This window comes from Carettochelys insculpta, chromosome 2 (assembly GCF_033958435.1).
Source record: "Carettochelys insculpta isolate YL-2023 chromosome 2, ASM3395843v1, whole genome shotgun sequence".
Classification (NCBI taxonomy): domain Eukaryota; kingdom Metazoa; phylum Chordata; order Testudines; family Carettochelyidae; genus Carettochelys; species Carettochelys insculpta.
This window is the reverse complement of record NC_134138.1, coordinates 263479460-263505074: the sequence shown is the minus strand read 5'-3', so window position 1 is coordinate 263505074 and position 25615 is coordinate 263479460. Positions and strand designations below refer to the sequence as shown.

General features: G+C 43.6%; 1 protein-coding gene across 2 annotated transcripts; it reads left to right on the top strand.

Annotated features, from left to right (window-relative positions):
* The first annotated feature begins 9573 nt into the window (after positions 1–9573).
* On the top strand, positions 9574–25290 carry INSIG1 (insulin induced gene 1). 2 transcript variants are annotated; one of them, XM_074985082.1, is made up of 6 exons: positions 9574–9788; positions 10514–10922; positions 15395–15519; positions 15772–15938; positions 16487–16586; positions 22784–25290. In XM_074985082.1, exons 2-6 carry the CDS (start codon positions 10520–10522, stop codon positions 22811–22813), a joined length of 825 nt encoding a protein of 274 aa, XP_074841183.1. In that variant the 5' UTR covers positions 9574–9788; positions 10514–10519; the 3' UTR covers positions 22814–25290. The 2 variants fall into 2 exon arrangements, with proteins under 2 accessions (XP_074841183.1, XP_074841184.1); XM_074985083.1 differs by lacking the exon at positions 9574–9788 and adding an exon at positions 9941–9953.
* The last annotated feature ends 325 nt before the right edge of the window (positions 25291–25615 follow it).

Sequence of the window (25615 nt, the reverse complement as noted above, 5' to 3'; positions counted from 1 at the left end):
CAGACCCCTGCCCCAATGGCAGGACCAAGTACTATCTAAACCATCCCTGACAGACATCTATCCAATCTGTTCTGAAATATCTCCAGCAATGGAGATTCCACAACCTCCCTTGGCAATTTATTCCACTGTTTGACCGCCCTGACAGTTAGGAACTTTTTCCTAATGTCCAACCTAAAGCTCCCTTGCTGCAGTTTAAGCCCATTGCTTCTTGTTCTATCCTCAAAGGCCAAGAAGAACAAGTTTTCTCCTTCCTCCTTATGACTCCCTTTTAGATACCTGAAAACCGCTATCATGTCTCCCCTCAATCTTCTCTTTTCCAAACTAAACAAGCCCAATTCTTTCAACCTTTTTTCATAGGTCACATTCTCTAGACGTTTAATCATTCTTGTCGCTCTTCTCTGGACCCTCTCTAGTTTCTCCACATCTTTTTTGAACTGCGGTGCCCAGAACTGGACACAATACTCCAGCTGAGGCGTAACCAGCACAGAGTAGAGCAGAAGAATGACTTCTCGTGTCTTGTTCACAACACACCTGTTAACGCATCCCAGAATCATGTTTGCTTTTTTTGCAACAGCATCACACTGTTGACTCATATTTAGGTTGTGGTCCACTATAATCCCTAGAGCCCTTTCTGCTGTAGTCGTTCCTAGACAGTCTCTCCCCATTCTGTATGTGTGAAACTGATAGCTCCCTCCTAAGTGGAGCACTTTGCATTTGTCCTTATTAAACTTCACCCTGTTTACCTCAGATCATTTCTCCAATTTATCCAGAACATTTTGAATTATGACCCTATCCTCCAAAGTAGCTGCAACCCCTCCCAACTTGGTATCATCTGCAAGCTTAATAAGTGTACTTTCTATGCCAATATCTAAATCATTGATGAAGACATTGAACAGAACTGTTCCTAACACAGACCCATGCGGAACCCCACTTGTTATACTTTTCCAGCAGGATTGAGAACCATTAAGAACTACTCTCTGGGTACGGTTATCCAGCCAGTTACGCACCCACCTTATAGCAGCCTCATCTAAATTGTATTTGCCTAGTTTTTTTATAAGAATATCATGACAGACTGTATCAAATGCTTTATTAAAGTCTAGGTATACCACATCTACCGCTTCTCCCCTATCCACAAGGCTCGTTATCCTATCAAAGAAAGCTATCAGATTAGTTTGACAAGATTTATCCTTTACAAACCCATGCTGGCTGTTTCCTATTACCTTACCACCTTCCAAGTGCTTGCAGATGATTTCTTTAATTACCTGCTCCATTATCTTTCCTGGCATGGGAAGGAGGATGGGGGCCTACCTGATGTACAGGCCCCACATGTCGGTGCCCCCCTTCTACAGGTGGTCCAGGCCATCAATTGCATCATCCTGCGGAGGGCCATCCACCTGTTGCCTGTGCTTAGCTTATAGTATATGATCTAGGGTAGATATTAGGAAGCCATGATAGCCTAGCTAACTGAGGCCTAGAAGGATCTATGCTTACCTTCTTTCCTGTCAGCAGTAGCGCAAGGGGCCTGCCCAATAAGCAGGGCATGAGGGAGAACGCTTGGGCAAATTAACTTTCTGTATGTAGGTTTAAGGTCAGGTTAGTAATGGTGTGTCATATCAGTCTGTGCCATCTAAAAATACCTCCCATATATCAAAATATGCCCAAACCTTTCCTCACTTACAGGAAAGAACAGAAGATCATGCAATATATTCGGGTAAAGGGGCTCAGACAGGACTTTCCCCTTGAGCTCCTTTTCGAGAAAAACAGGATGAAGAGAATCAGGTCATCACACACATGGGGGTCTCCACAGGTATTCAAGATTTGATTAAGTCAGATCCTAATTTAGTCAACACGCGGAAAAAGGGTATAAAAATCCTTTGGGAAAAACAGAAAGGGCGCGTAGAAGAACGCCCAATGCAACACGTGTTAAGCTGTGCCAGATGGATCCGCACCAGCGGGGTGCCTATCACCCTGACACACTCTCTCTCTCTTTCTCTCTCTCTCCTTTGTTATATTCTACTCTTGTTATTTCTTAAAACTCTCAGCTAACTTTTTCCTTTTCTGAACCACTGCAATAACTCACTTTTGACAGGTGGAAGCGAGATAGTCTCTGCTTCTAAAGAGTTCAAAAGGAGTCAGTGAGTATTGCATCCTGTTTGCTAAACATAGGATAAAACCATAACAGCAGTTAGTGAAACAATAGGTATTGCTTAGTAACATTGTTAAGTAAAATCTCTTATTGTAATCTAAGTGCTAACTACGATATAGCTCTATTGTAGTGACTTGGTTAAGTGCTGCACATGTACTATTGTGCTATTAAATAAGACATAGGTATTGTTAAAATCATTGTCTGTGTTCTGACTGGGAATCCCAAAAAGTCACTCCTAAGCCTGAGGCTCTGCCTCAGACTTCATCATTAACTCGGGGGAGGTGCGAACCTATAATCTTCAACTTTAAGTCAGATTGGCAAGCCTTCCCAAATTTATATCTCTATACATCTTGCTACCTTTCATCCGGGTCAACACACCTTGGTGACTTGGATGATACCATGGCAGGATCTGCAGCCCTCAGTTTCCCGAACTGCTTTGGTGCACTCAGTGCCACCCACGTAGCTATCCACGCCCCAGACCACAGCATGGGATGCTATATAAACCACAAGGGGTACCACTCGGTGGTGCTCCAAGTGCTCATTGATGCCTGGGGCTGGTTCTGTGACATTTGTGTGGGCTGGTCTGGGTGAGCCCATGACGCCTGGGTACTATGCAACTCCTGGCTGGGGCGGCGCATGGAGGAGGGCACTTACTTCCCTGCCCAGGAGCTCCCTGTGAGGAACACGATGCCACCATGTATAGTGGCCAATGGGGCGTACCCTTTGCAGCTGTGGCTGATGCGCCCCTACACAGAGCACACCACCGCCAGCCAGGACACTTTTAACAACCGCCTGAACCACGCCTGCAACAATGTAGAGCGGGCCTTAGGACGCCTCAAGGGGCGTTTCCGATGCCTGAATGCACGGGCGGTTATGAGCCTGCCCAACATCCCCGGGGTGGTCGTGGCCTGTTGTGCTCTGCACAATATACTGGAGGGCAAGCACGAGAACTACATGCCAAGGTGGGCTGCAGACTGCAGCCCTGGCTATGAGCAGCCGCCCATGGTCCCGTGCCACCAAGCACATTGTGACGGCGTTAGGGTCCGTGAAGCCCTCTGGGAGGCCTTCAAGTGGGAGCCACGCTGACCTCCACCTGGCACTCTGGCTCACACCCACCCTGCAGCATGGCCCGCCCTGACACAGGGGACACTGGGGTGAACAAAAAAAGAGTTTAATAACTGGGAGCCAACTATATACATGTAAATAAACAGCACTGGAAAAATATGATGTGGAGTCTTCCTAATGGGCACCTAATACGGGGGGAGAATGGGGGACAACTATATGCAATGTAGCAGGGGCACGCCCCCATGGCCAGGGCCACAGGCACGGGTGGACCTAGTCCCCCACAGGGGTTGGGGGGTGAGACCCCTGGCAGATACAGGGGTGCCTGCTTTCCTGGGTGCGGGGACCCTGTCGGGGCCAGGAGGGGACTGGCAGGACGGGGAAGTAGGATCGGCCAGGGGCTAGGGGACGGGGTGGGCTGGGTGAGGCGGGGGAGTACGGGGTGCTGGGTAGGCCGGGGGGAGAGCCTCCCCCAGTTTCGCACTGGCAATCAGCCAGTGGCCCAGGGAGACCTGGGCACATGGGGTGAAGGTAGGTGGGATAACGGCAGTGAGTTTGGGGGCAGTGGGAGCGGGTTCGGGGGCAGTGGGGGGTGGGATGAGGGCAGCAGAGGGGGGCTGGTGGGGGGGCCAGCCGTCTGTGGACTGCGGCCACCTCAGCCCACACCTCCCTCAGCCAGGCCCTGTCCTGCCAGTCCATCTGCAGCCACTCCCAGTGCACAGTGGTCTGCTCCCGGATGGCTGCAGTGTGGACCTCCGCTGCCTCCTGGGGGTCATAACGTCAGCACCATCGGGCCCTCCGAGGCTGGGTGGGCAGCAGCCTGGGCGATGGGAAGGAGGATTCCCTGGCTCCATTGGATGGCAGTGCAGGTGTGCTAGCAGCTGGTACAGGACTGGTCCAGCCCTCAGAGAACAATCCAGTGGAGACACAAGGGGGAGAGATGCCACCCATAAGTGCTGTCACCCAGGCCCCGGGGCTCCACCCGCACCACCCCCGGCATCCCCCAACCATCCCCCGAGGTGGTGCCTCCCCTGCTGACACCCCATCGTGGCTCCCATGTGCCCACTGGGACCGCACCTGTGGGGTGACCGCTAGCTGCGGCCTGGCCCCCGCATCCCTTCTCAGTCTGGAGGGTTGGGGTGTTGTCCACAGGTACGGGTGCTGGCTTGGTCTGGGACAGGGTGGGGGAACATGGGATTGCCCCCCCGCAAGGCCTCCCAATCCACCCATTACCTATCTTGGCTCCGGAGAACAGGTCTGGGGACACTGGCCTTGAGTGGGCCTGGCTGGAGGTACCAGAGCTGACGGCGATCATGAGGCACCTCCTTCCTCTGTGTCGCTCCCTGGCTCCACCAGTGTGGTCCTGCTTAATGGTCCTGGCTTGTTGTGCGGGTCCCTCTCCCAGTCAGTGTCGGCCCACCTGTGTCAACCTCCGCTGCTGGCTCAGGGACGTCCTTCAGGCTGAGGAGCTGTTCCAGTGCCTGGTAATACGGGCACCTCGGGGCGGTCCCTGCCCTCAACTGCCTGCAGGCATCCCTGGCCTGGCTATAGGCCTGCTTCAGCTCCGTCATCTTCGATCAGACCTGATTGGCCATGCGTGGGGGGATGTCCCTGCTCCGCAGCCCCAGTGACAGCCGCTCAAAGGCTGCTGCGTTGTAGTCTGCCCAGTGCTGTGCAGAAGCACCTCCTCCTCCACCCTGAGGCTGAAGAGGTCTTTTACCTGGGCCTCTGTCCAGGAGGGTCCCCTCCTTTTCTGGCTCTGGCTCTCCTCTGGTGACCCCTCAGGCTGGGAGGTGGGGACCTCCTGGGGGTCCCTGGGGTGTGGGGGGCTCACCATCCAGCTGGTGGGCTGTGTGGTGCATCTGTCTGGGCTGCTGGAGCATTTGCCAGGCAGAGCCCATGCTCCTGAGGCCCTGGGGCATGCTCTCAGATTCCTGCACAGGGCTTCTGGGGCTGTGTGGCTTTAAGGGGCTGGCCCAGGGACCACAGAGCGCAGCCAGGGCTTACTTGGGTGTCTTCTTGCTCCCTGAAGCCACCGCCATGGTGGACCCACTATTTCGAAATTGCAGGCCTGGAGCATCCACACATGACCTATTTCAAAATTTGGTTTCAAAAGGGGCTGCTCTTCCCAATCTCGGATGGGAAGAGCAGTTTCAAAATTCATGCCCCTTTTTGCCAAAAACAATTTCAAAAGAGGCCATTGTGTGTCTAGAAGCTCCACAGCTTCTTTCAAAATTGGACCCCTCTTTCGAAATTAATTTCAAAACACGGGGCTAGTGTAGACGCACCCCTAGAGTGGACATGATAGCGGTTCTCAAGTACCTAAAAGAGGGTTACAAGGAGGTGGGAGAAAAACTGCTCTCCTTGGCCTCTGAGGACAGGACAAGGAACAATGGGCTTAAACTGCAGCAAGGGAGGTTTAGGCTGGACATTAGGAAAAACTTCCTAAATGTCAGGGTGGTTAAACACTGGAATAAATTGCTTAGGGAAGTTGTGCAATCTCTATCACTGGAGATATTTAAGAGCAGGTTAGACAGACATCTTCCGAGGATGGTCTTAATGGTGTTTGGTTCTGCCATGAGGGCAGGGTATTGGACTCGATGACCTCTTGAGGGCCCTTCCAGTTCTAGTGTTCTATGTTTTTATGTCCTTCCTTACCCGTTGCCTTGAGTAATACATCACCAGGATCAGATGATATTGACCCAAGAATTCTAAAGTAACTCAAATATGAAAGTGCTGAGCTACTAACCACATGTAACCTATAGCTTAAATCAGCCTCTGTACTAGATGACTGACAGTTGCTAATCTGATGCACATTTTTACAAAATGTCTCCAACAGTGATTCCGGCAGCTACATGCTGCTACATATCACTTCAGTACCAGGCAAACTGATTTAAACTGTATAGAAGAACAAAATTATCAGACTAGCTATAATCAGGATATATTGGGCAAGAGTCAACATCGCTTTTGCAAAGGGAAATCACACCTCATCAATCTGTTAGAATTCTTTGAAGAGCTCAACAATTACATGGACAAAGGTCATCCAAAGGATAAAGTCTACTTGGACTTCCAGGAAGCCTTTCACGAGGTCCCTCACAAAAGATTATTAAGCAAAATAAGCAGCCATGAGAAAAGAGGAAGGTTCTCTCCTAGATCAGGAACTGGTTAAAAGACAGGAAACAGCCCTTTGGAATAAACAGTTTTCACAATAAAGAGGAAGTAAACAGTGGGGTCCCCAAGAATCTTTACCGAGAACAGTGGTTCGACATATTGATAATGGTCTAGAAAAGGGGATGCAAAGTGAGGCAGCATATTTTGCAGATGATACTACATTACCCAAAATGATTAAATTCAAATATGACTACAAACACTTACAAAAGAATCTCACAAAACTGGGTGGTGGGGCAACAAAATGGCAGATGAAATTTAGTGTTGGTGGATGCAAATTAATACACACTGGAAAACTTAATCCCAACTATAAATACAAAATTCTAGGGTCGAAATTATCTATTATTACTCAAGAAGGAGATTTTGGAGTCATTGTGTATAATTCTCTAAAAGCATATGCTCAATCCGCTACTACTATTACTACTACTTAACCCTTGTACTCCACATGAAGCATAGATCATCTACAAGTCTCCTCCACTTCACTCTGTCTTGGGACAAAACTTCTAGCTAGCTCCAGGAGTACCCCAGTTGTTGTCCTTCAGTCTCGGTAGACCTTCTCCACATTGTCCGAGGTCTTCCTCGTTTGCGTTTTCCTTGCAGGTTCCATGGGAGAGCTTGATGGACTATGCTGGATGATGGTTTTCTGAGAGTGTGGCCTAGCCATACCCACTTTCTTCTCTTGATTTCAGTGTCAATTGGTTCTTGTCCTGCTCTGTTCTAAAACTCCTTATTTGTGATGAAGTCTTGCCATTTGATGTGAAGGATGTACCTCATGTATCTTTTTATGAATATCTGTAGCTTGTAATTTTAAGACTTTTTAGTACGCCAAGTCTCACATCCAAAGAAGAGCACACTCTTCATATTTGTGTTGAAGATCCACAGTTTCATCTTCCAGATATTATTTGCGAACTCCATATGGCACTGAAAGTCTTGAATGTAGCTGTTGCTTCTCCTATTCTGGTACTGATATCCTATTTGTTTCTCCATCTATGCCCATAATACTCCCCAAGTAGGTAAACTGCTCCACTTCTTCCAGGTCATCCCCTCCTAGTGTGATGGTGTTGTTGGATTGGTTGATCCTCAGTGTCTCGGTCTTTCCCTTGTTAATCCTCAGTCCAGTCACTAAGGCAGTTTTGTCTAGTGTTGTGATCTTTTCTTTCATGCTTTCATGTTGTGAAAGAAGGGCGACATAATCAGCAAAATCAATGTCCTCTAGCTGGTTGAAAAGTATCCACTGAATGCCTTGTTGATGGCTAACTGTTGTCCTGTTCATAATCCAGTCCATTGTGATCAAGAACAGGAAATGTGACAATAGGCACCCTTGCTGCACTCCCAACAGTATGTCGAAGGATTCTGTCCAGACATCATTGTGAACAGCTTGGCATGTTGAGGGTTCATACATTGAATGAATCAAACTCAATCTGCAGTAGAAGATAAAAAAAACTAATAAAATGCTAAAAACCATTAGGCAGAGGAAAAATATATATTACAATTGGAAAAAGTACAGATAATGACAATAAAAACAATTGGGATATGGCAACTGAAGAGAGATTTAAAACACTAGGCCTTTTCACCTTGGAAGAAAGACAACTGAGGGAAGGTATGATAGAGGTCTAAAAACCACGACTGGTGTGAAGAAAGTAAATAGGGAAGTGCTATTTGCCCTTTCACATAATACACAAACCAGGGGGATCCAAAACAAACAAAAAGAAGTATGGCTTCATGCAATGCAGTCAACTACTGGAGCTCATGAAGGGATGTTCTGAAGGCTATAATGATGTTTGTATTATACATAGCAATGTTATTTGCATAGTAGCAATCAGTTAATAGTTTCATAGTACATTTAATGGGCTAGCTAGGATAAGTGGCAAATACCATAAAAAGAGACAGCACACAGAGACCACGCATAACTATTCCTAATCCACCAGAAAAGTTTTGTCCCCTCAAACATCCTAGCACAGCTGCACCTGAAAAATCCAAACAGGAATGTACGTCTTCCCATTTTTTGAGCCAAGATTCCTGTAATTTTGCCTTCTAAATAGTCAAGTTGTAGTCATCCTTTTATATTGGATGAATCTGTATCTACATAACCCAGATCTGACTTATTGATGTTTTTAGATACGAGCCAATTACACAACTTTACATGGAACTAATCTAGATGATGTTGATGATCACATTATAGATGTGGCTTTAGTGGAGAGACATTTGACTGAAATTATCAAAGCTGCCTACTGAATTTTGAAACACGTATTTCTTAATTTAAAACACATTTTAATGGAAAACGTGTCTATGCCTTACATTTTTCTGAAAATATCTATACACTGCACATAGATTTACCAGCAGAATTTGGGGCATTAGGGTTAAAAATGGTCAGGAATCAGACTTTTAGTTTTTCCTCATTGCTATTGGACTGGAAACATCAAGATCCAGATTTCTTCACTGATCTCATGAGAATAGCTATACTACAGTCTTATTTAGCTAATCCACTTTCAAAACTTCAGGCCAAAAACGACCTGCTTCAGCTGGATCCAGGATCCTAGGATGCTCATGCACTTGGTTTTAAGAACAGAAAAGCCTGTGATGAGACCTCCTGCATGGCACAAGCCACAGCTGCTGGTCATGTGGGGCAGATTACATAGGCTGCCCACTGCAGATTTTGCAGCTGGGGCACGCATGCTCCGTCTGCCCCCAGCCAGCTGCAGTGGTGAATGGGAGCAGGACCTGGGCCAGTAGATGTGGTCGGGACTTGTTCCCAGGTGAGTGTGGTGCAGTGGTGGGGGCTGGTGCCAGAGGGCAGCAGACCTGGATGCTCTTTTGCCCCTCCTAGGCGCACCCTACGCTTGAGCATCCTGCTCCACACTGGTCTTTTGAGGCGTCTTTTCTGCCCCGCCTCCCGGGACAACGCGACCTCCCCAGCCACTTGGCCTCAGCAAGTCGAAGCCGGCCGTGGTTTCCGTTGGGCTGGGCCCGGGACGTTCGCTCCGTCCGTTGGGAACCGCCCCCCCTTCCTCCTCACCCCGCCTGGGCGCTCGGCACGCGCGCGCTCTCCCCGCCGCACCCCGCCCAGTCCCGCCGCGCGCCAGATCCTGCCGTCAGTGAGGGGCGCAGCTTCGCAGCTGTCAGTCGAGAAGGAGGGCGGTGGGTGGTGTGTCCCGCACGTCATATCGGCCGCCTGGCTCCCATTGGCTGTCCAGCCTCACCAGACCGAATGTTGGTCCTGGCGCCGCGCGGAGGCTCCCTCCCCTCCCCCAGCGCGCCGAGGGGCGGGGTGGGGGCCGGCTCTCCCCCTGCCTCCGGGGTAGGTCAGCAGCGGGTGACGTGACGTCCAGGCTCGCTGCTTATAAACCTTTCCCCAGCCCGCCGCGCTGGCTGCGCCGGGACTGGGAGGGAGCTCGAGTAGCGCCTCCCGCAGGTGAGAGCCTAGTTGCGGCGGGCAGGGGCCTGGCAGCCGTAGCCTTGGTCTACGGCGGCGGCGACGGCTGGGGAGTGGGGCCACTGGCGGCGGGGGAGGCTGAGGAGTGGGGACCTTCCCGCGCGGCGCCGTGTCTGGAGGGGAGACTCAGGCCGCCCCGGCGGGGTAACACAGGAGCTTCCTAGTGGAGGCCGCTGCCAGCCGTGATTTGAGTGGACCGGGACCCCGGCAGCGGCTGCGTTTGCTGTGGGGGGTACGGGGCAGTCGGCCCTAGCTCGCTGCCGGGGGTGTCCCGCGGAAGTGGGTGAGGGGCCTAGGGAGCTTGTCATCCTGGGGAGCTGGCGTCTGAACGAGGCGGCCCCAGTTACCCTGGGCTCAGCTGGGGTGACCTCACTGTTGATGTGGCATCTTCCTCCTCCTGCTCCTTTTACTGGTGTCTTTGGATACCCAGGACTGGCTGCACCCTCTGGCTGGTTCTTGGCTCTGCTAGAGTCTTTCCCTGACCTTGGGCAGGTTACTTGACTTCAGTGCTCCTTTCTATAGCTGTAAAACGAGTTTGTAGGGATCTAAATTCATTTGAGGTTGTCACAGGGGAAGTGCAAAGTAGCGCTGCCTGGGGAGGGAGGGTGCACACACATGTGCACACACATGACAGATTTAGGGCAGACTGACTGTCCCTGCTTTGGGCACTAATAGCCACTCTTCTCTCTCATTGTACATGTTAGGACCTGATGGTGAAGCCAATGCCTAGATTGGAGAATTGTACCTGGTGTTGTTCCTGCACTGCTAAGGGAAGACATAAAAACCAACTGGGGAAAACTGCTGTGGGGCTGGCTGCCAAGGTGGGTGAGATGCTGAATTCTTCTGTCTCAGCCACCCCACGGACTTTGGTGGGTCATGAGACTCCGACTCCTAGCTCTTGTAGTCTCAGAAGCAATAGCAGCAGCAGCAACCTGAACTTGAATAAACACTTGGTACAACGCAGCCTGGTGCTCTTTGCTGTGGGTGCTTTCATGGCACTGGTGCTGAACTTGCTGCAGATCCAGAGGAATGTGACCCTGTTCCCCGAGGAAGTCATAGCCACTATCTTCTCTTCTGCCTGGTGGGTGCCTCCTTGCTGTGGGACAGCTGCAGGTGAGTCCTATAGTTGGCAGTGAGAAGGTTTAGTCCGCTTCAATGTGAGAAGGAAGGCACAGGCACTGGGCATCTGTGGCCTGTGTGGTCTGGGGCTGGCTCCATTTCACATACGTGTCCAGTGTGACTGCTAGTCTGGGTGGGGCTGGGGAGTTGGAGGCAAGTGGTGCAGCTTTTTGTCGCGTTGGAAAAACTAATTATATATAGCACAAAAACAGCAAGAAGTCCTGTGGCACCTTATAGACTAACAGATATGTTGGAGCTTAAGATTTCATGGGCAAAGACCCACTTCATCAAGCTTATGCTCCAAAATATCTGTTAGTGTATAAGGTGCCACAGGACTTCTTGCTGTTTTTGAAGATACAGACAAACACGGCTACCTCTCTAATACATATATAGCACAAAGAACTTCTTGAGCTTAAGCACTTTTGCAAAGATGATGTGCTTCTCTTTCAAAATGCTTTGCCATGTCATTGAGGTATGAATATGTTGATCAGGTGGTCAATGTTTCAGAAGCTAAGTGTGTTAAGGGAATAATTGGATACTTCTTTTCACACACTTGAAGACTGAGCTGACTTCTAAAGACTGTGGAGTGTGGGACTTTTTTTCTTAAAAGTGAAGAGATGCTCTCTGCACTGGCTGTAGCATTGGGGTACATCCTGGATGTCCTGTTTAGTAGAAATGTGAACAGTGGTAAGACCTAGTTCAGTAGCAGGGATAGCTCTCATCACTACTTGCTGTATGATTGGTTCCCTCTGAAACTGGTGAGCCTGCAAGGTTCTGTTGCTATTGGCTGCCTGAGAGAACATGCCACAGACAGAATCGAAAACAAGGAAGTCACATGTCAGTGGAAAGCCTTTCTGGCAGTCTGCCTAGAGCTGTGCAACTGCCAGCCACCACAATCTGTTTCTAATGTTTACTGAGTTCTTGCAAACTACAGCACAGTCTGTAACAAAACACACAATGAAAATAGGAGGCCTTTGCTGTTTAATCAGAACAGAAATGGGAAGCTGACCTCAGTATTGGTACCAATCTTCCTTACATAAGTCCTGCTTGTACCATACATCTAGTATAAACAGATGGCACTGAGGAGAGGATGGAGAGGGAAATGCCAGGTCAAATGAAAGACAAATAAAACCGAGAAATGTTCCCAGGACCCTCTTTTTAAAACTCAAATAAAAAAAATCTTAAGTAGTATATGCAATCCAAATGTTGCAGCATTGTGTTAGTGCATCATAGTAATAGTACAATCTGTAGTCCAAATGCTGCGAAAACACCCTAATCAGTGAAAAAGGATTCTGCTCTTCAGAGTTGTCTTTACTAGCCCAAACAAAGCATTATCTGGAACAAATAAAATAATTCCACTCTTAAGAGGTATCTTTCAATCCGGTACTCCTTTAAAGATATCAGATATAAGGATAACCATTAAAGCAGATTATGTATATCTTTATACCTGGCCAGCCTTGGAAAGCAAGAGTTCTCACCAATCTTACCACTGTTGTTGGAGCCCTCTGGAAATGCTGGAGTTTTTAAAATAGAGTATTTGTGTTTTGAATAAGTATGTATATAGCTGAGCACATCATCATAGGCCTGGAGATGTCTTCAGAAGGACTAGATTAAAAACTTAATCAGAGGATTATGGGCATCCAGTTTTACCACATACTGACTTCAAGCAAGTTCGTCTATGTCTGTACAGTAAAACTCCTAACCAAAGATGTTAAAAATACTGAAGAGCTTGTACTGTGTTTTCAAACAAAAATATAAGCTTAATAAGAGCTAGTTTTAGCAGAACTTTAGTTGATACTGTTATTTTATGTAAAAATATTTGTTCAGGTCTGATTTGTTTCAAGCTGTAAGCTATTAATGCTATTTCTCTCTCTTTCTCTCCCCCGCAGTCTCCCCCAGCTAAACTGTATCCAAAACAAAGGGTTCTGTCCCAGGGTAACATGTCTCCTGTTTAGTACAGTATCTGATTGTAGACAAAAATCTATTTCTCAACTTGAAAATGAATTGCTACCTTAATGTTATAGCTGATACAAAATTCCACTATAGTTTGAAATTCCAAGTTTGTCAGTGTTTTTTCTAGCCAGCTCCCACTTTAAAGCTTAAGTGCATGGGCAAGACATGTGAAATGAGATCAAACCACTCTTCCACAGTGAGAATAAATTCTGGAAATAAGAGGTGACTTTTACCTCTAACAAGTTCTCATAAAAACTGAGATGCTACCTAGTCTTGAGTGAAACTGTCTGTGTGTAGTTATAATAGAACAGAACTTTCATTGGTGCAATGGACAGCAGAATTTGGCTCATTTAAACGTTTATCTTGCTGCTGTTTGAACTTCATAGTAATAGGCTAACTAGAATCAGCTTAAAGCTAAAAAGGACCACTGGATCATCTAGTTTGACCTCCTGTATCTGAGGCCATCACTACCACCTACATGCCACACCACCACCCACTACCACACACACTAAAATACAGGTTGAACCTCTCTAGTTTGGCACCCTTGGGATCTTATTACAGCTGAACAAGACAATTTGCCAAGCGATGGAACTTTGTTGTCGTCCAGCAGCATCACCAACACTTCCTGTGGCTCCTGGGATCTTAGAAGGCATTTAGAGGTCAAATAGAGCTAACTGACCGCACAGAACACTGAGAAGTCGAGATTGGTGGCTGCAAACCAACTTTATGGGACCCTGGGAATCTTGGCCACAACCATAAGTCGACATTTGGTTGACTGAAATCGAGATGGACCAGGGATGCTGTTGGATGAGAGGGTGCTGGAATAAAGAGGTTCAAACCATATTACAGCCCCCCGGAAACTATACTATTATATTCCACAGAGAGAATGGGAGGTATCCAGGTGCACAGGGCTGCAATCACAGGATGATTGAGAGACCGATAATCCTCGCTGTGACTTGCACCTGCTACTGCAAAGAATGGCATTGAATAGAAGGGATGTGGGGGACTGAAAGATGCATTATGCCTTTGACCTGGGGGGAAATTGCTTCCTGACAGCACAAAAGGCTGTCATTTGGCCCATGAGCATGAGTCAGAACTAGCCATCCAAGCACCTGAGAAGAGGTTGTGCAGTATGCTGTCTCTGAGCCCTTGCCTGTGCTATCCAATGTTTTCTCCAGCTGTGGCCATCCCCAGACTGCATGTAGGGCAGGGCAGGGGATGGGAGGAATCAATTTCTGACCCTTGCAGGTATCAGGCTTGACTGCTGTAGCACAGACAAACCGGAAATGAGCCCCATTGTTGTTGAGTTTCCATCAAAAGCAGCCTAGTCATGCACAAGTTCACTCATTAAATTTGTCTAACTCTTATAATTTTTAGTTTTGTGCTCCTACAATTTTCTTGATTTGAATGAGAGCAGCAGTGGGCCATTATAATCCATATGGTATTTGAAAGCCTCTGACAGAGTGGTTATCATGGACTCTTGTGTGGGCAGTTATATTGACTTGTTTAGTGTGTGGGTTGTACTGGGGAGTTTGTATTGAGTTGTATAGGTGGTGACTCAACCTTTGAAGAATTGTGGCAGTTGGAACAAGCAATCCATCTTGTGCAGGTTCCCTCACTCGCTGATTCATTACAACAGATGAAACTATTGTATTACATAGGAGTGCAATAAGGTTGGTAGTTGGTGGTTTAGTACTTTATTGTTGTAGCTGAAAGCCCATGTTGCAGATGTAATTTGTAAAGTCAAAATGGCTGAGAACTTAAAGTGGATACTAACAGATCACAAATCCCACTGGTGATTGAACCTGGTGCTATTCTAAACGAAACGAAACAAAACAAAACAAAAAAGCATTCAATCATGCTTGTGGCTATTTCCATCACTTCAAGCTGACTCAGAAGTTCAAGGCTTCAGAGTTACAATCTGGGAATCTTTTTTCTAGCTAGATCGGGGGGGAGGTGGAAAGGGAAAATTCCTCTGCGTGTAATTTAAATCCAGAAAGGTATTTGTCCTGATTCAAAGTTGCACTTCAGTGGACTTTGGCTCAGGCCCAGTTGTAAAATGGCTATAATTTAGTCATGCCTATTCAGCTGTTACTCACTGGTGTCTTGCTTTTACTGAACTCCTTGAAAGTAAAGGAATATTCCAGTCTTCACGGACTAAATTTTCAGTAGTGTCTCATGTTGTGACTCTTATGTAACAAGTATTCAGCAGACACAATGCAAAGTGAGGTATGAACTGTTCCTTCTCCAAGAGTAAGTTCCCTGATTCTGGGTTTGGTCCTCACTATTCTGTACTGTCCCTGCTTCTGTGCTGCTTTCAGAGCTGGGTTGCCAGAGTACAGCTGTCTAGGCGCTCAGCTCTGAAGTCAGGGCCATTGCCTGAAACCACCCAGAAGTAAGCATGGCAATACAGCATATCATGCCATCCTTTGACTGCTTAGAAGACTTTACCAGACTAATATAAAGTGTTGTATAAATGCTGTGTACAAGCTGTCTTCTTTCATTTTTTACAGCTGTTGTTGGCCTGCTGTACCCCTGTATTGACAGCCATCTTGGAGAACCACACAAATTCAAGAGAGAATGGGCCAGTGTAATGCGATGTATAGCAGTTTTTGTTGGTATTAACCATGCAAGTGCTGTATCCTTGAACTAGTTTACCTTTTTGCATGTTTATTTAAATGTTGATTGTTATAATGAACCATAGTAGCAGTGGTTTTGTCGTCTTTCTTCCCATGTCAGCCTGAGTGACTTACACAGGTAAGACATAATGCTAATGGAGACATGGGCCTAAGGGTACCAGCCCAGCAAGATTTAACCTGTGTTAAAGTTTGGTTGAAAGCTATTTTTGTGGTACCAATTTTTAAGGAATGCTCCTTAACATTCATATCAGAAACTGGATTTTGCAAATAACATTCAGCTCTCTTTGACTCTAGCAGCATTGTCATTGGGCCTCTGGTGGACATTTGATCGTTCAAGAAGTGGTCTTGGTCTTGGAATTACAATAGCCTTTTTAGCTACTCTGATTGCTCAGTTTCTTGTATATAATGGTGTTTATCAGTAAGTATGCACATATTAAAAACTTGCACTTTAAACCAACCCAACTTCTATAGAATTCCTTCTTTTTAAAAAAAAAAAAAAAAAAAAAAAAAAGGAAGGTACAACAACTTCAGATATAAAATATTTGAAGTTTGAAACTTAACATGTTATGTTCTACTTCTTAAATAACTATAGGGCCAACTAAATTAGCATGCTGAAATGCCACTGACTTATGTCCTACCATTTAGGATCAGTCTTGATTGTGAGCTCGTGGAGAATTGTCATTTCACCAAGGGTCTGAGCCATTCTGCCACAGATCCTCTTTTCTTTTGTCTCATTGCCAACCTTTTCTGACCATGAGGTGTCATTGACTGGATCCACAGGGAGGGAGTTGATAACCTTCTTTGGTGGGAAGCTGGCCTTAACCCAATATGAGCGTTTTGGAAGAAGATTATTTCTTTCTATTATCCCTTTTTAGAGGCAGAAAAGAATTCCTCACTTTACAAGACATTGTTTTCTTTTTTTTTTTTTTTTTTTTTTTTTGTCTGACTAATTTTTGTTTTCTTTAGGTATACATCACCTGATTTTCTATACATCCGTTCTTGGCTACCATGTATATTTTTCTCAGGAGGTGTGACTGTAGGAAACATAGGAAGACAACTGGCTATGGTAACTATTTTATAATTAGCCTTGGGTATTTAAAAGGGAAGATTCTTCATATATGTCCATGGAAGTTTTACCTAGGAAGACATCATTCTTGAACTAAGTAGTAAACCTTATAGAAACCTCCTCCAAAAGACTGAAACTTGAGTATAGAAATTTGGCATGCTGCCACTAGGGCAGAAATTTGTAGTATTCATTAGCACTGAGCTGGCTCTCTCCTACTCCAAGCTCTTCCAATGGTAATTTGAATCACTTGAAAGAACTAATCAGAATTTTAGTGATGTAAAGTGCAGAAGCACAAGAGAAATTCTAATTCCACTCTCCCGAATTGCCATAACACTTGCATAGATAAGTTGTTGGGAGGGTGGAAGGTAAAAAGACTGGGGGAGGGAAAGCTGCTGGGTTTGTTTGTTTGAAAACTGAAACATTGCCCTTTGGCTTCATCTTCTTTCATTCTAGTAGAAAATGCATGGTGTCTTTCTCCTCAATAATATGTAGTTGAAGGCCTATTCAGTATAACTACAAATACAAACATTAGGGGATTGTATGTGCTGGATAATGGCCTCCTATACTTGATTCTTAAATAGGTACTGCAGAAACTTGTTTTCTTTCCAGCAATATTTAGCAGTTGAAAGAAATTACCTCCTGCCTCTGGCTTGCACATCAATTTAAAGTCCGCTTGTCAAATGCATTCTGACATTGATGGATAGTTATAATAAATACTGCATTGATTTTTTGGCTTCTCTCTCCTTAACCACAACTCCCTAATCCTGGAAAGCCTCCTCCAATTGACTGCCTCCGCTATCATGTAGTGCTGATGTGATTTGAGGTGTATAACCTCTCCAAAAGGAGGACACTGGAGCTTTCAAGTACTTGAAATGTCAGGCTTAATGTTCAAGATTTCCCTCAAGCAGGACGGGAAGCTGTTGAATGGCATGTGTGCACTAAATGAAGGCTATTTCAAGCATATGTAGCTTGTGTAAAACCACAGGCCTCATGCTTTCTACCCAAGCTCTCCTCAGGTCCATGTTGGAAAACTATTGTCCTGCTGGTGTGAATAGGGTCATAGGTCAACATAACTGACAGTATGCTTTGCTACTGAGGTGTTGGACTTGACTGAACCAATCCATGCCTTTAGGACAGTAATTTTCAACAGTGGCTTGCAGAAAAGCCAGATGAGGGAGATAGCTTGACCCCCTTCTCTCCAATGTCAAAAGGCCATAGACCCTGTTACTGAGCTAATGAGGGGAGTCTTGTAGAGAGAGAGCAGAGCGGAGGTCATTTCCCTTCAGAATTTAGGGGAAAATTTTGAAACTACTCACTTATGACACGTGGTCCTTGGTCCTATGGCTACATTAATGTTCTGAAACTTTTCAGTCAGTATCTAAGTTTGCATGAATGCTCTTAATGTGTAAGACAATTATATTGTTAGTGGTGTTAAAAGTTTAGTCTATTCCTTTTAGTTAGCATGACATGTTGAAGACAGCTAAGATGGATAGGAAGAAAAAATTTGTTTCTAGAGTGGTGCATGTGGTATTAGTTCTTTCAAGTGATAAGCTATCTAAAGCCCAAGCAGAAAGCTCTCTTCACTGTCTTCTTGCTTGAAGTCCAAAAGGGATCTTTCACTACTGAGTAGCGGTGGGTACCTCCATAATAAAGGCTATACAAATATAGTTAATGTGTACTTCATGCAGCACTGTGCAGCATCCTTATTTATTGCCTCTACCAGTTAACCATAACCTGTAAGTTGGATCCATTCAGGATGAGGTGTAGATGAGGCTTATTGTTGTAACATTAACATCCCTAGCAAAAACCCATCAGACTGTGGTGCCACACACATTGCTGTTGTAAGGGCTTCTCCACTAACCAGATTACTGTAGTGCATGCAGATAGCATTCTTAAACATCTTACATAAAGCTTGCTCTTATAATTTTGAAATAATGGGTCTAGTCATAGGTGTAAGTTCTTTTAAAAAGTCTCTTTCCACTGTGAAAGAATGGGGAGTTGAAAAGTGAGACTTGATTCTCCACTGCCGTGGGGGGGGGAGGGGGGGGGAGAGAGACTACCAACTAAGAAAGGTAGCATTTTTATACCCACTTGTCTTGCATATTAAATGACTAGGCAAGGTGAATGGCAGTGGGGCGGGGGGGGAGCCAAGCCTAGTATATGTAAGTCTTAGACTCCCTAGAGATCAGAACTGTACCTTCTATGCTTTCTGACCATGCTGTATAACTTGTAGAAGAGTTGTTCCCCTTCCCCGCTATATTCTTCTGGTGAAGAACATGGTATGAGGCTGCTCAAGTTTTTTTAATCTTGTGGAATCCAGTATTTTTAACATGTTGTATTATAATTACATATGGATATAATTTTGTAGTAGGCAAAGCACCCTATACTGAGGCTACAACCACCCCGATTTCTTGTATTAAGCGGTAATATGGCTTCCAAAAAGAAGCTACTGCCATCATCACCCCTGCCGCAGGTGGCGTAAACCAGCTAAGCACAGTGCATAGTAAAGGCTGTTTTTGTATTGCAACCATGCTTAGACAGCAAAAGGGATAAGAAATAAAAAATGCATCCTCAAAATATATATTGGATTTAGTTGGCACCATGGAACATGGAGAGAAACTTGAAAAATGAAGGATGCCACACAAAATGGTATGTCTTTAATCAGTCTTTAGCATCTGATTTTTTTTTTTTCTTTTTTTTAAATAAACATAACTAAAGACTGAAAGTGCGCTCTGGGCCCTACTGAATGGTCAATGGTAACAGTTTCTCTTTCTGGCTCATTTATACTGAGCAACCTTGCAATGATCTCTATTGCATCTTGATTTGGCAGGTAGGGGACAGTACTAGAATTTAGCCTGTGGACCTCGCTCCCACTTGCTTGTAAGCTTCTAGGACAAATTAATCCATGGTGTAAGCAAACGCAATATGAATTTTCACCTATTTTAGTCAGGGTTGAATTTGGTTCCTGGTCCCTAAAAGTGAGGTTTCAAGCACTTTGTGAGACTGTTTAAAACACTTTCATTAGTCACCCTCTTTCCCTCTCCACTTACTTATTGAATCTGCTCTTGTTGTATCTGTCACTAATAAAGACTGTAAGCTCTTCTTAGTAGGCATTGTATCTTAATTTGTACAGCACTTTGCACAGTGGGGACCTTACCCTCAACAGGAATTTCTCCATGTTAGTGTAACTAGACCTTTATTATATCTCCCATAAAAATAACTTTTTAGGGCTCTATCACTTACTGTAGGAAGCTGGAATGCCTGTGAGGAATGTTACTCCTGGCTAAGACTGCTGAATGTTGCTCTAGAGGGTTGGATTCTATCCCAGCATCAGCCACCGAGTTTGTAATGCTAAACAAGTCACTTAAATCAAACTTCTCAGAGGTGGCTACTCTTCTCCTCCCCTTTGGTGCCCAGTTATACTTGTGCCTTAATCTGTGTCAATTCTTCATCTGTAAAAAAGGGTGCAGTAAAGGTAAATTTAACAGCATTTGTGAAGCACTCAAATGAGCACTTAAAAAAAGGCCTGTGAAGTATTCTGTAGTCCCATATAGAGCTTGGATTAGGTGCAGTTGTTAAGGCCTGGGGCTACACAGTGAGTGATGAAAATAAAAATAAATATTGAATCACTACCTCCTAAGTGAGCAATGTCTCCTTATGCACTGAATAAAGGAGGGATCTGATGGGGGGAGGGAAACGTGATCACATAAAAACTATTATGAATACACAAAAGGGCACACAAAGGGAACCTTTAATTTTGGCACGTCTTGATTTGAGTGCTTTATTTTACAAACAATGTTTTATTGCATGTGTAATTTTATAATGTGCTAACACGTCTTAGCATTATAGGTGAAATCTGCTCTGAGGTTGCTTAATCTCTGCTAGCAGAAGCCCCTTAAAGTACCCTAGCTGAAGGCTAATCCTTCTATTCTTGACAACATTAGTACATCCATTTAATTCAAGCCCTAAAGAGGTAGCCTGGCTTAATTATAAACATCCTGCAAACTTAATACTAGTTCCTTTTACTGGGATAGGTCAATTTTCACCACTGTCGTCGTGGATGCACCTTTTGTCTTTCTCTTTAAAACTTCCTGGATTTCAGTCTTCCTAGATTGTCTGGGAATACTCTGTATAACACGAGAATAGCCTTAAACTCTTTTCCAGCTAGAATAGTAGGAACCACGTGAGTGATGTTTGCCAAAAATAAGGATATATAAGCAATTCTGTAACACTTTAAAGACTAACAAATTTATTTATTAGGTAATGAGCTTTTGTCCGTAAGACTCACTTTTTCAGATGTGGTGCAGAGAATAAGAATCCAGGGTTTATATTGTGGGTGGGGGGGGAGAGGAGGAAAATAACTGGGGGAGTTGTCATTAATAGGATTAGTAGAAGAAGTAAATTAAGAGGGATGGGTACTATTCCTGCAAATATGACTGCTGGGCCCTGTCCTCTGCTCCTTATGGTGCCAAACTTCCATGGACTGCACTGTTCCGGGTGGGCAAGCAGTACAACACTAGAGTCCTGTATTACATAGAATTAATATGCTGTTCAACTGCATCCGTAGGTAATCCAGTTTGACATCAAAGCCCAATCTAATTCTTTTAAGACAAATCAGTTGTGAAGTGTACTCCACGTCAAAACATCCAAGGATTTCTCCATCTTTGTATAAAGACTTGCACTGACAATTATGCTTGTTTACTGTAGAGATTGATTAGGGGAATATTTGGTCATGCACAACTTTTGTAACCTATTTCAAGAACCTATTCTCGAAACTACAAACTAACACCACCTCTCTGATACTGTTTCAGTATAGTTCAAACACTTGGTCTGCATCTGCACTACATCCCTCTTTTGAAAGAGGAATGCAAATGAGCAAAGTCAAAGAGGCAAATGAAGCACTGATTTACTAATTTCATGCCTCATTGTGTGTAATCTCTTCCAATTGCATTTTTGAAGAGATTTTTTTTGAAAAACAAAAAGCAGTGTAGATGGGGCTCTTTTGGGGAGGAAAAACATGTTTTTGAAAGAACCCTTCTTCCTGAAACAAAGTAGGAAGAACAGTTCTTTTGAAAACCATTTTTTCAAAAGAGCCCCATCTACACTGCTTTTTGTTTTTCGAAAAAATCTCTTTTGAAAATGCAATTGGAAGAGATTATGCACATAAGGCAGGAGATTAGTAAATCAGTGCTTCATTTGAATTCCTCTTTTGAAAAAGGAATGTGTGTAGATGCAGCCTTAGACACAGAATCTTAAAGGATGCTAAATAATGTTTCCCTGCTACTGTGACCATGCCATGCATTCTTCTTCCTTTACACAAGCTGTTTTTCAAGTTGCAGTTGCAAAACAGTTAGCAGACTTAAGGAAAAAAATTGGAGACTGCCTACGACCATGGGAACTAGTGTCAGAACACTAAGAATATTAAATCAATAAACCAGTTTTGACCACAAGAAATTGATATAGACAGTTCATGTCAGAATGAGAATTAGGAGCAAAAGGAAGCTTGGTGCATTCTATTAGTCTCCAAAAGCAAATCCGTTCTACCCAATTTATTATATGGATAGTTCCATTGTAAGTATTTCTGTACCTTGGAATGTGTGGCATCAGTTCTGGAAAACACTGACATCAGTGGGACTTAAGTGCAGTTACATGCTTAAAGCATAAAGGCTTTCTTGAATTACAGATGGATGCATCTCTCCTAGATTGGTGTCTGCATGACTAATGCTGTTTTAAAACTGAGAGTTCATTGAGTTAGACTATCTGAGGTCAAAGTTCTAAATTCTTGAAGTATATTCTTAATTTGTTTTGGGAGCTTATTCTAAATGCCATTTATTAAATCTCATTTTGTAAGCATTAATATATAGCTCAGATCAAGCCAATGGATGAAAATTTCATGTGTGGAAGAAAAAATATTTCCATTTTCAGATGGGAAAAATTGATGGAGATTAAGTGCTTTGTCCAAGGTCAAGCAGCATATTGATAACAACAGATTAGAACCCATGTGTTCTAAACTCCCAGGCCTGTGACCTGTATACTGGTCCAGATTTCTTCAAATTATTTCAGTAACTTCTAAAAAAAAAAATAGTAAAAACTGAGTACAGTAATAGTTACCTAACTAGATAATGTGCATCACAAAACAATAAAATGCAGTACTGTGTACTGTATTAATCATTTTTTTTCTTTTTTTTTAATCACAGGGTATCCCTGAGAAACCACATACTGATTAGATCCTTGGAGCAAAAGAACTGGTGCCAGTATGAAAACAAAATTAAGAAGATTTTTTTTTTTTTCTAATCTCTATGGGGCTCACTGGACAAATGGCTTGTGAAAAATATTAATCCATTTTAGAATAGCCATGTGAAATCTTACCTTGATTTACTGCATAAGCATTTGTGCCTGGCTGTTCTCTGGAAGCATTTAACATCAAGTTATATACAGCAGTTCTGGCTAGGTGGCAGTTTTCCAGTTACTAGATTCCAATTTAAGTTATTGAAGCTGCTGCCATTTTTTTTTTTTTTTTTTTTTTTTTTTTTTTTTTGAAGCCTTGAAACTAAATTTAATTACAAGCTCTTGTATCAGTGCCCAAAGGAAGTAGGTTCATGGTGCTTAAAAGGTGAAGTATCGTTTAATAGGAATAGTATTTATCCAAACCTCTTTTGAAGGGTTGTTTAAAAATAAGCGATCTAAATTAAAAGCATTAGTGCAATGCTTTGAGTTATATGAAGGAACCATGCCCTTATTTGTAATTTTGCATTACATTTTTGAAGTAACATTTCTAAGTCACTTCATAACAGTAGGTGAACACTACAGACAATCTTATTTCATGTAGTTTTCTTTACATATCTAAAAAACCCAATTTTGATAGTTTCATCAGAGTTCATCTGTCTAATAAGATTATCTGTATATTTGCCAAAATCCAGCCCCATTTCAGTAAGGTTCTTTAAGCATGTCAGTATGCTTGCCTGAAGTTGGGTATATACCTCAGTATTTTACTGAATGTGGGCCTCAGATATCCTGAGCACTTGCAGTCTCTCTGCTGTTAAAGAAAATTGTAGGTGTTCAGAACTTGGCCCCCATCTTCCGTAAAATTCAAGTTTTTTATTGACTTTTCCTTTGGAGGTGACTCAGGTCCCATAAAGAGCTGATTGTCAGCCTGATCTTTCTTCCACTCAGCTTAGACTGAATTCTACAAAAACAGGATCAGTCTAGAATTGGCACTTGCTAATTAGTAAAGGTAGCATAGGTCATCAGTTTAATTTTTGGAGAGGTCGCTACTTTATTTTTTCACAATCCTATAAAACTTGCAATCTGTGATTGCCTTGTAAGATTAGTAGTGCTTATGTCACTACATTAAACATTTGGTGTTTCTAAATATTTAGTTCTAGTGAGCACAATGTATACAATTAATATCTTAGACCATGGTAGACTTTAAATAGCAAGTATTAGGTCTTGAAATAAAAGTGCAATGTACAGTAAATCTGAGCCTTGTATTCTCTTTGATACTATTTCTTATGAATTAAAGAGAGAGGTTCAAATTCATTTCAATGCTGCATGGAGAAAAAGTTCAGCAATAATTTAGCTAGTAAAGTTAATCGTTGTCCCTTCATTGAACCCAAATGTTTAGAAATACTCCAGTTTTGTGGTTGATTTGCTTGTACACTTATGAATTTGCTTTTTTTGTGTCCTGCAGTTTTGTTCATTTCCAGTCTTATGTAGCTTTAGCTCTGTCCCATGACTTCTGTTTAAAGGCTGAGCCATCAGCAAAAGAGACATTGAGACTAAAGAACAGTGTTTATAATTTTATTTCCTTTTGGGGGGAAATACTTGGCAGACTTAAATCCTGAATTTGAGAGGTAGGGAGTAAACAGAAGTAAAATTTCCTTCTGCTTGAAGACTAGCGCAAAGGTTATAAACTGATCCCATTGCTGATCTTACTTTAGTGTAAATCAGTAACTACATTTGCTTTATCATTGGTACAAGGGCCTTCTACTGAAATATAATAGGAATAACTATTGATATGGATACTTAAATTTGGGGTTACCATATTTGAACTTTCAAAGAAGACACTCCTGAGAGGGTATGTATCTGTATCTACCGTCTCCTGTTGTATTAATGTGTTACTCTGGGGGGGGGGAGGGTACATTAATAACTGAGTTGGTAGCTACTGATACAGATACATACATACCCTTTCAAGGGTGTCCTCTTTGAAAGTTCAGGTATGGTATCCCTACAAATTAAACTCAGTAGAATACTGAGAAACGTGTGCGAACACCTGCATGCAAGACCAGGGCCCAAGATCATGACTGAGCTAGTTCACTCAGTAAAATGGTTGACTGTCATTGGGGAAAATCCTGTTAAGTTGAAATAAATGTTGTTACCAATGCCATTGCCTAAATAACCAGATGTAATTAAAGGGAAGAATAAGCTGTCAATATATTTGATCAAGACAGCAGGAAGTATTTAAGATGTATTTCTAAAACACAAACTAAATCTGTATGTGTTAGAAATATTGCAGCCAAAAAGTATGTTAGAAGTTCGGTTTTGCCAATACTTCTGAGTATATTAACCAAAGTGATCAGTTGTGGGAGAGTGAACAAGATTTGCACTATTCAGGATTTGAACATTTACATTCTTTTTATTACCAATTAAATTTTCAGCAGTGTGTTCAGTTTTATCTAATTACTATTAAAGGTTTAAGACCAAGTGACTGACTTCTGTGTATTTTCTATTTTAAAAAAAAAAAAAGCTTATTGAATGTGGACAACCTGCATAGCCATTCAGTTGTAAATTTTGACCAGCAGAAAGGACTATGTCTAGCACAAAGCTTTGTAAACTCAAATTAAGGGACATATTGCGCCAGCTGTTCAAAAATAAAACAAATGGGCTACATCTACACTAGCCCAAATCTTCGAGATGGCTGTTTTGAAGTGCTGTGGCTGACAGCATCCTAATGAGGCGCTGAATATTAGTAATCTTTGAAATGGCTATTTCCCTGGCCATTTTGAAGATTTGGGCTAGTGTAGACATGG

Bases quoted from the DNA above. Each gene is read 5' to 3' on its own strand.
- INSIG1 (XM_074985082.1), top strand. From the start codon at position 10,520: ATGGTGAAGCCAATGCCTAGATTGGAGAATTGTACCTGGTGTTGTTCC. The intron at 10,923-15,394 runs GTGAGTCCTATA...CATTTTTTACAG, and splicing joins TTGCTGTGGGACAGCTGCAG to CTGTTGTTGGCCTGCTGTAC. The intron at 15,939-16,486 runs GTAAGTATGCAC...TGTTTTCTTTAG, and splicing joins GTATATAATGGTGTTTATCA to GTATACATCACCTGATTTTC.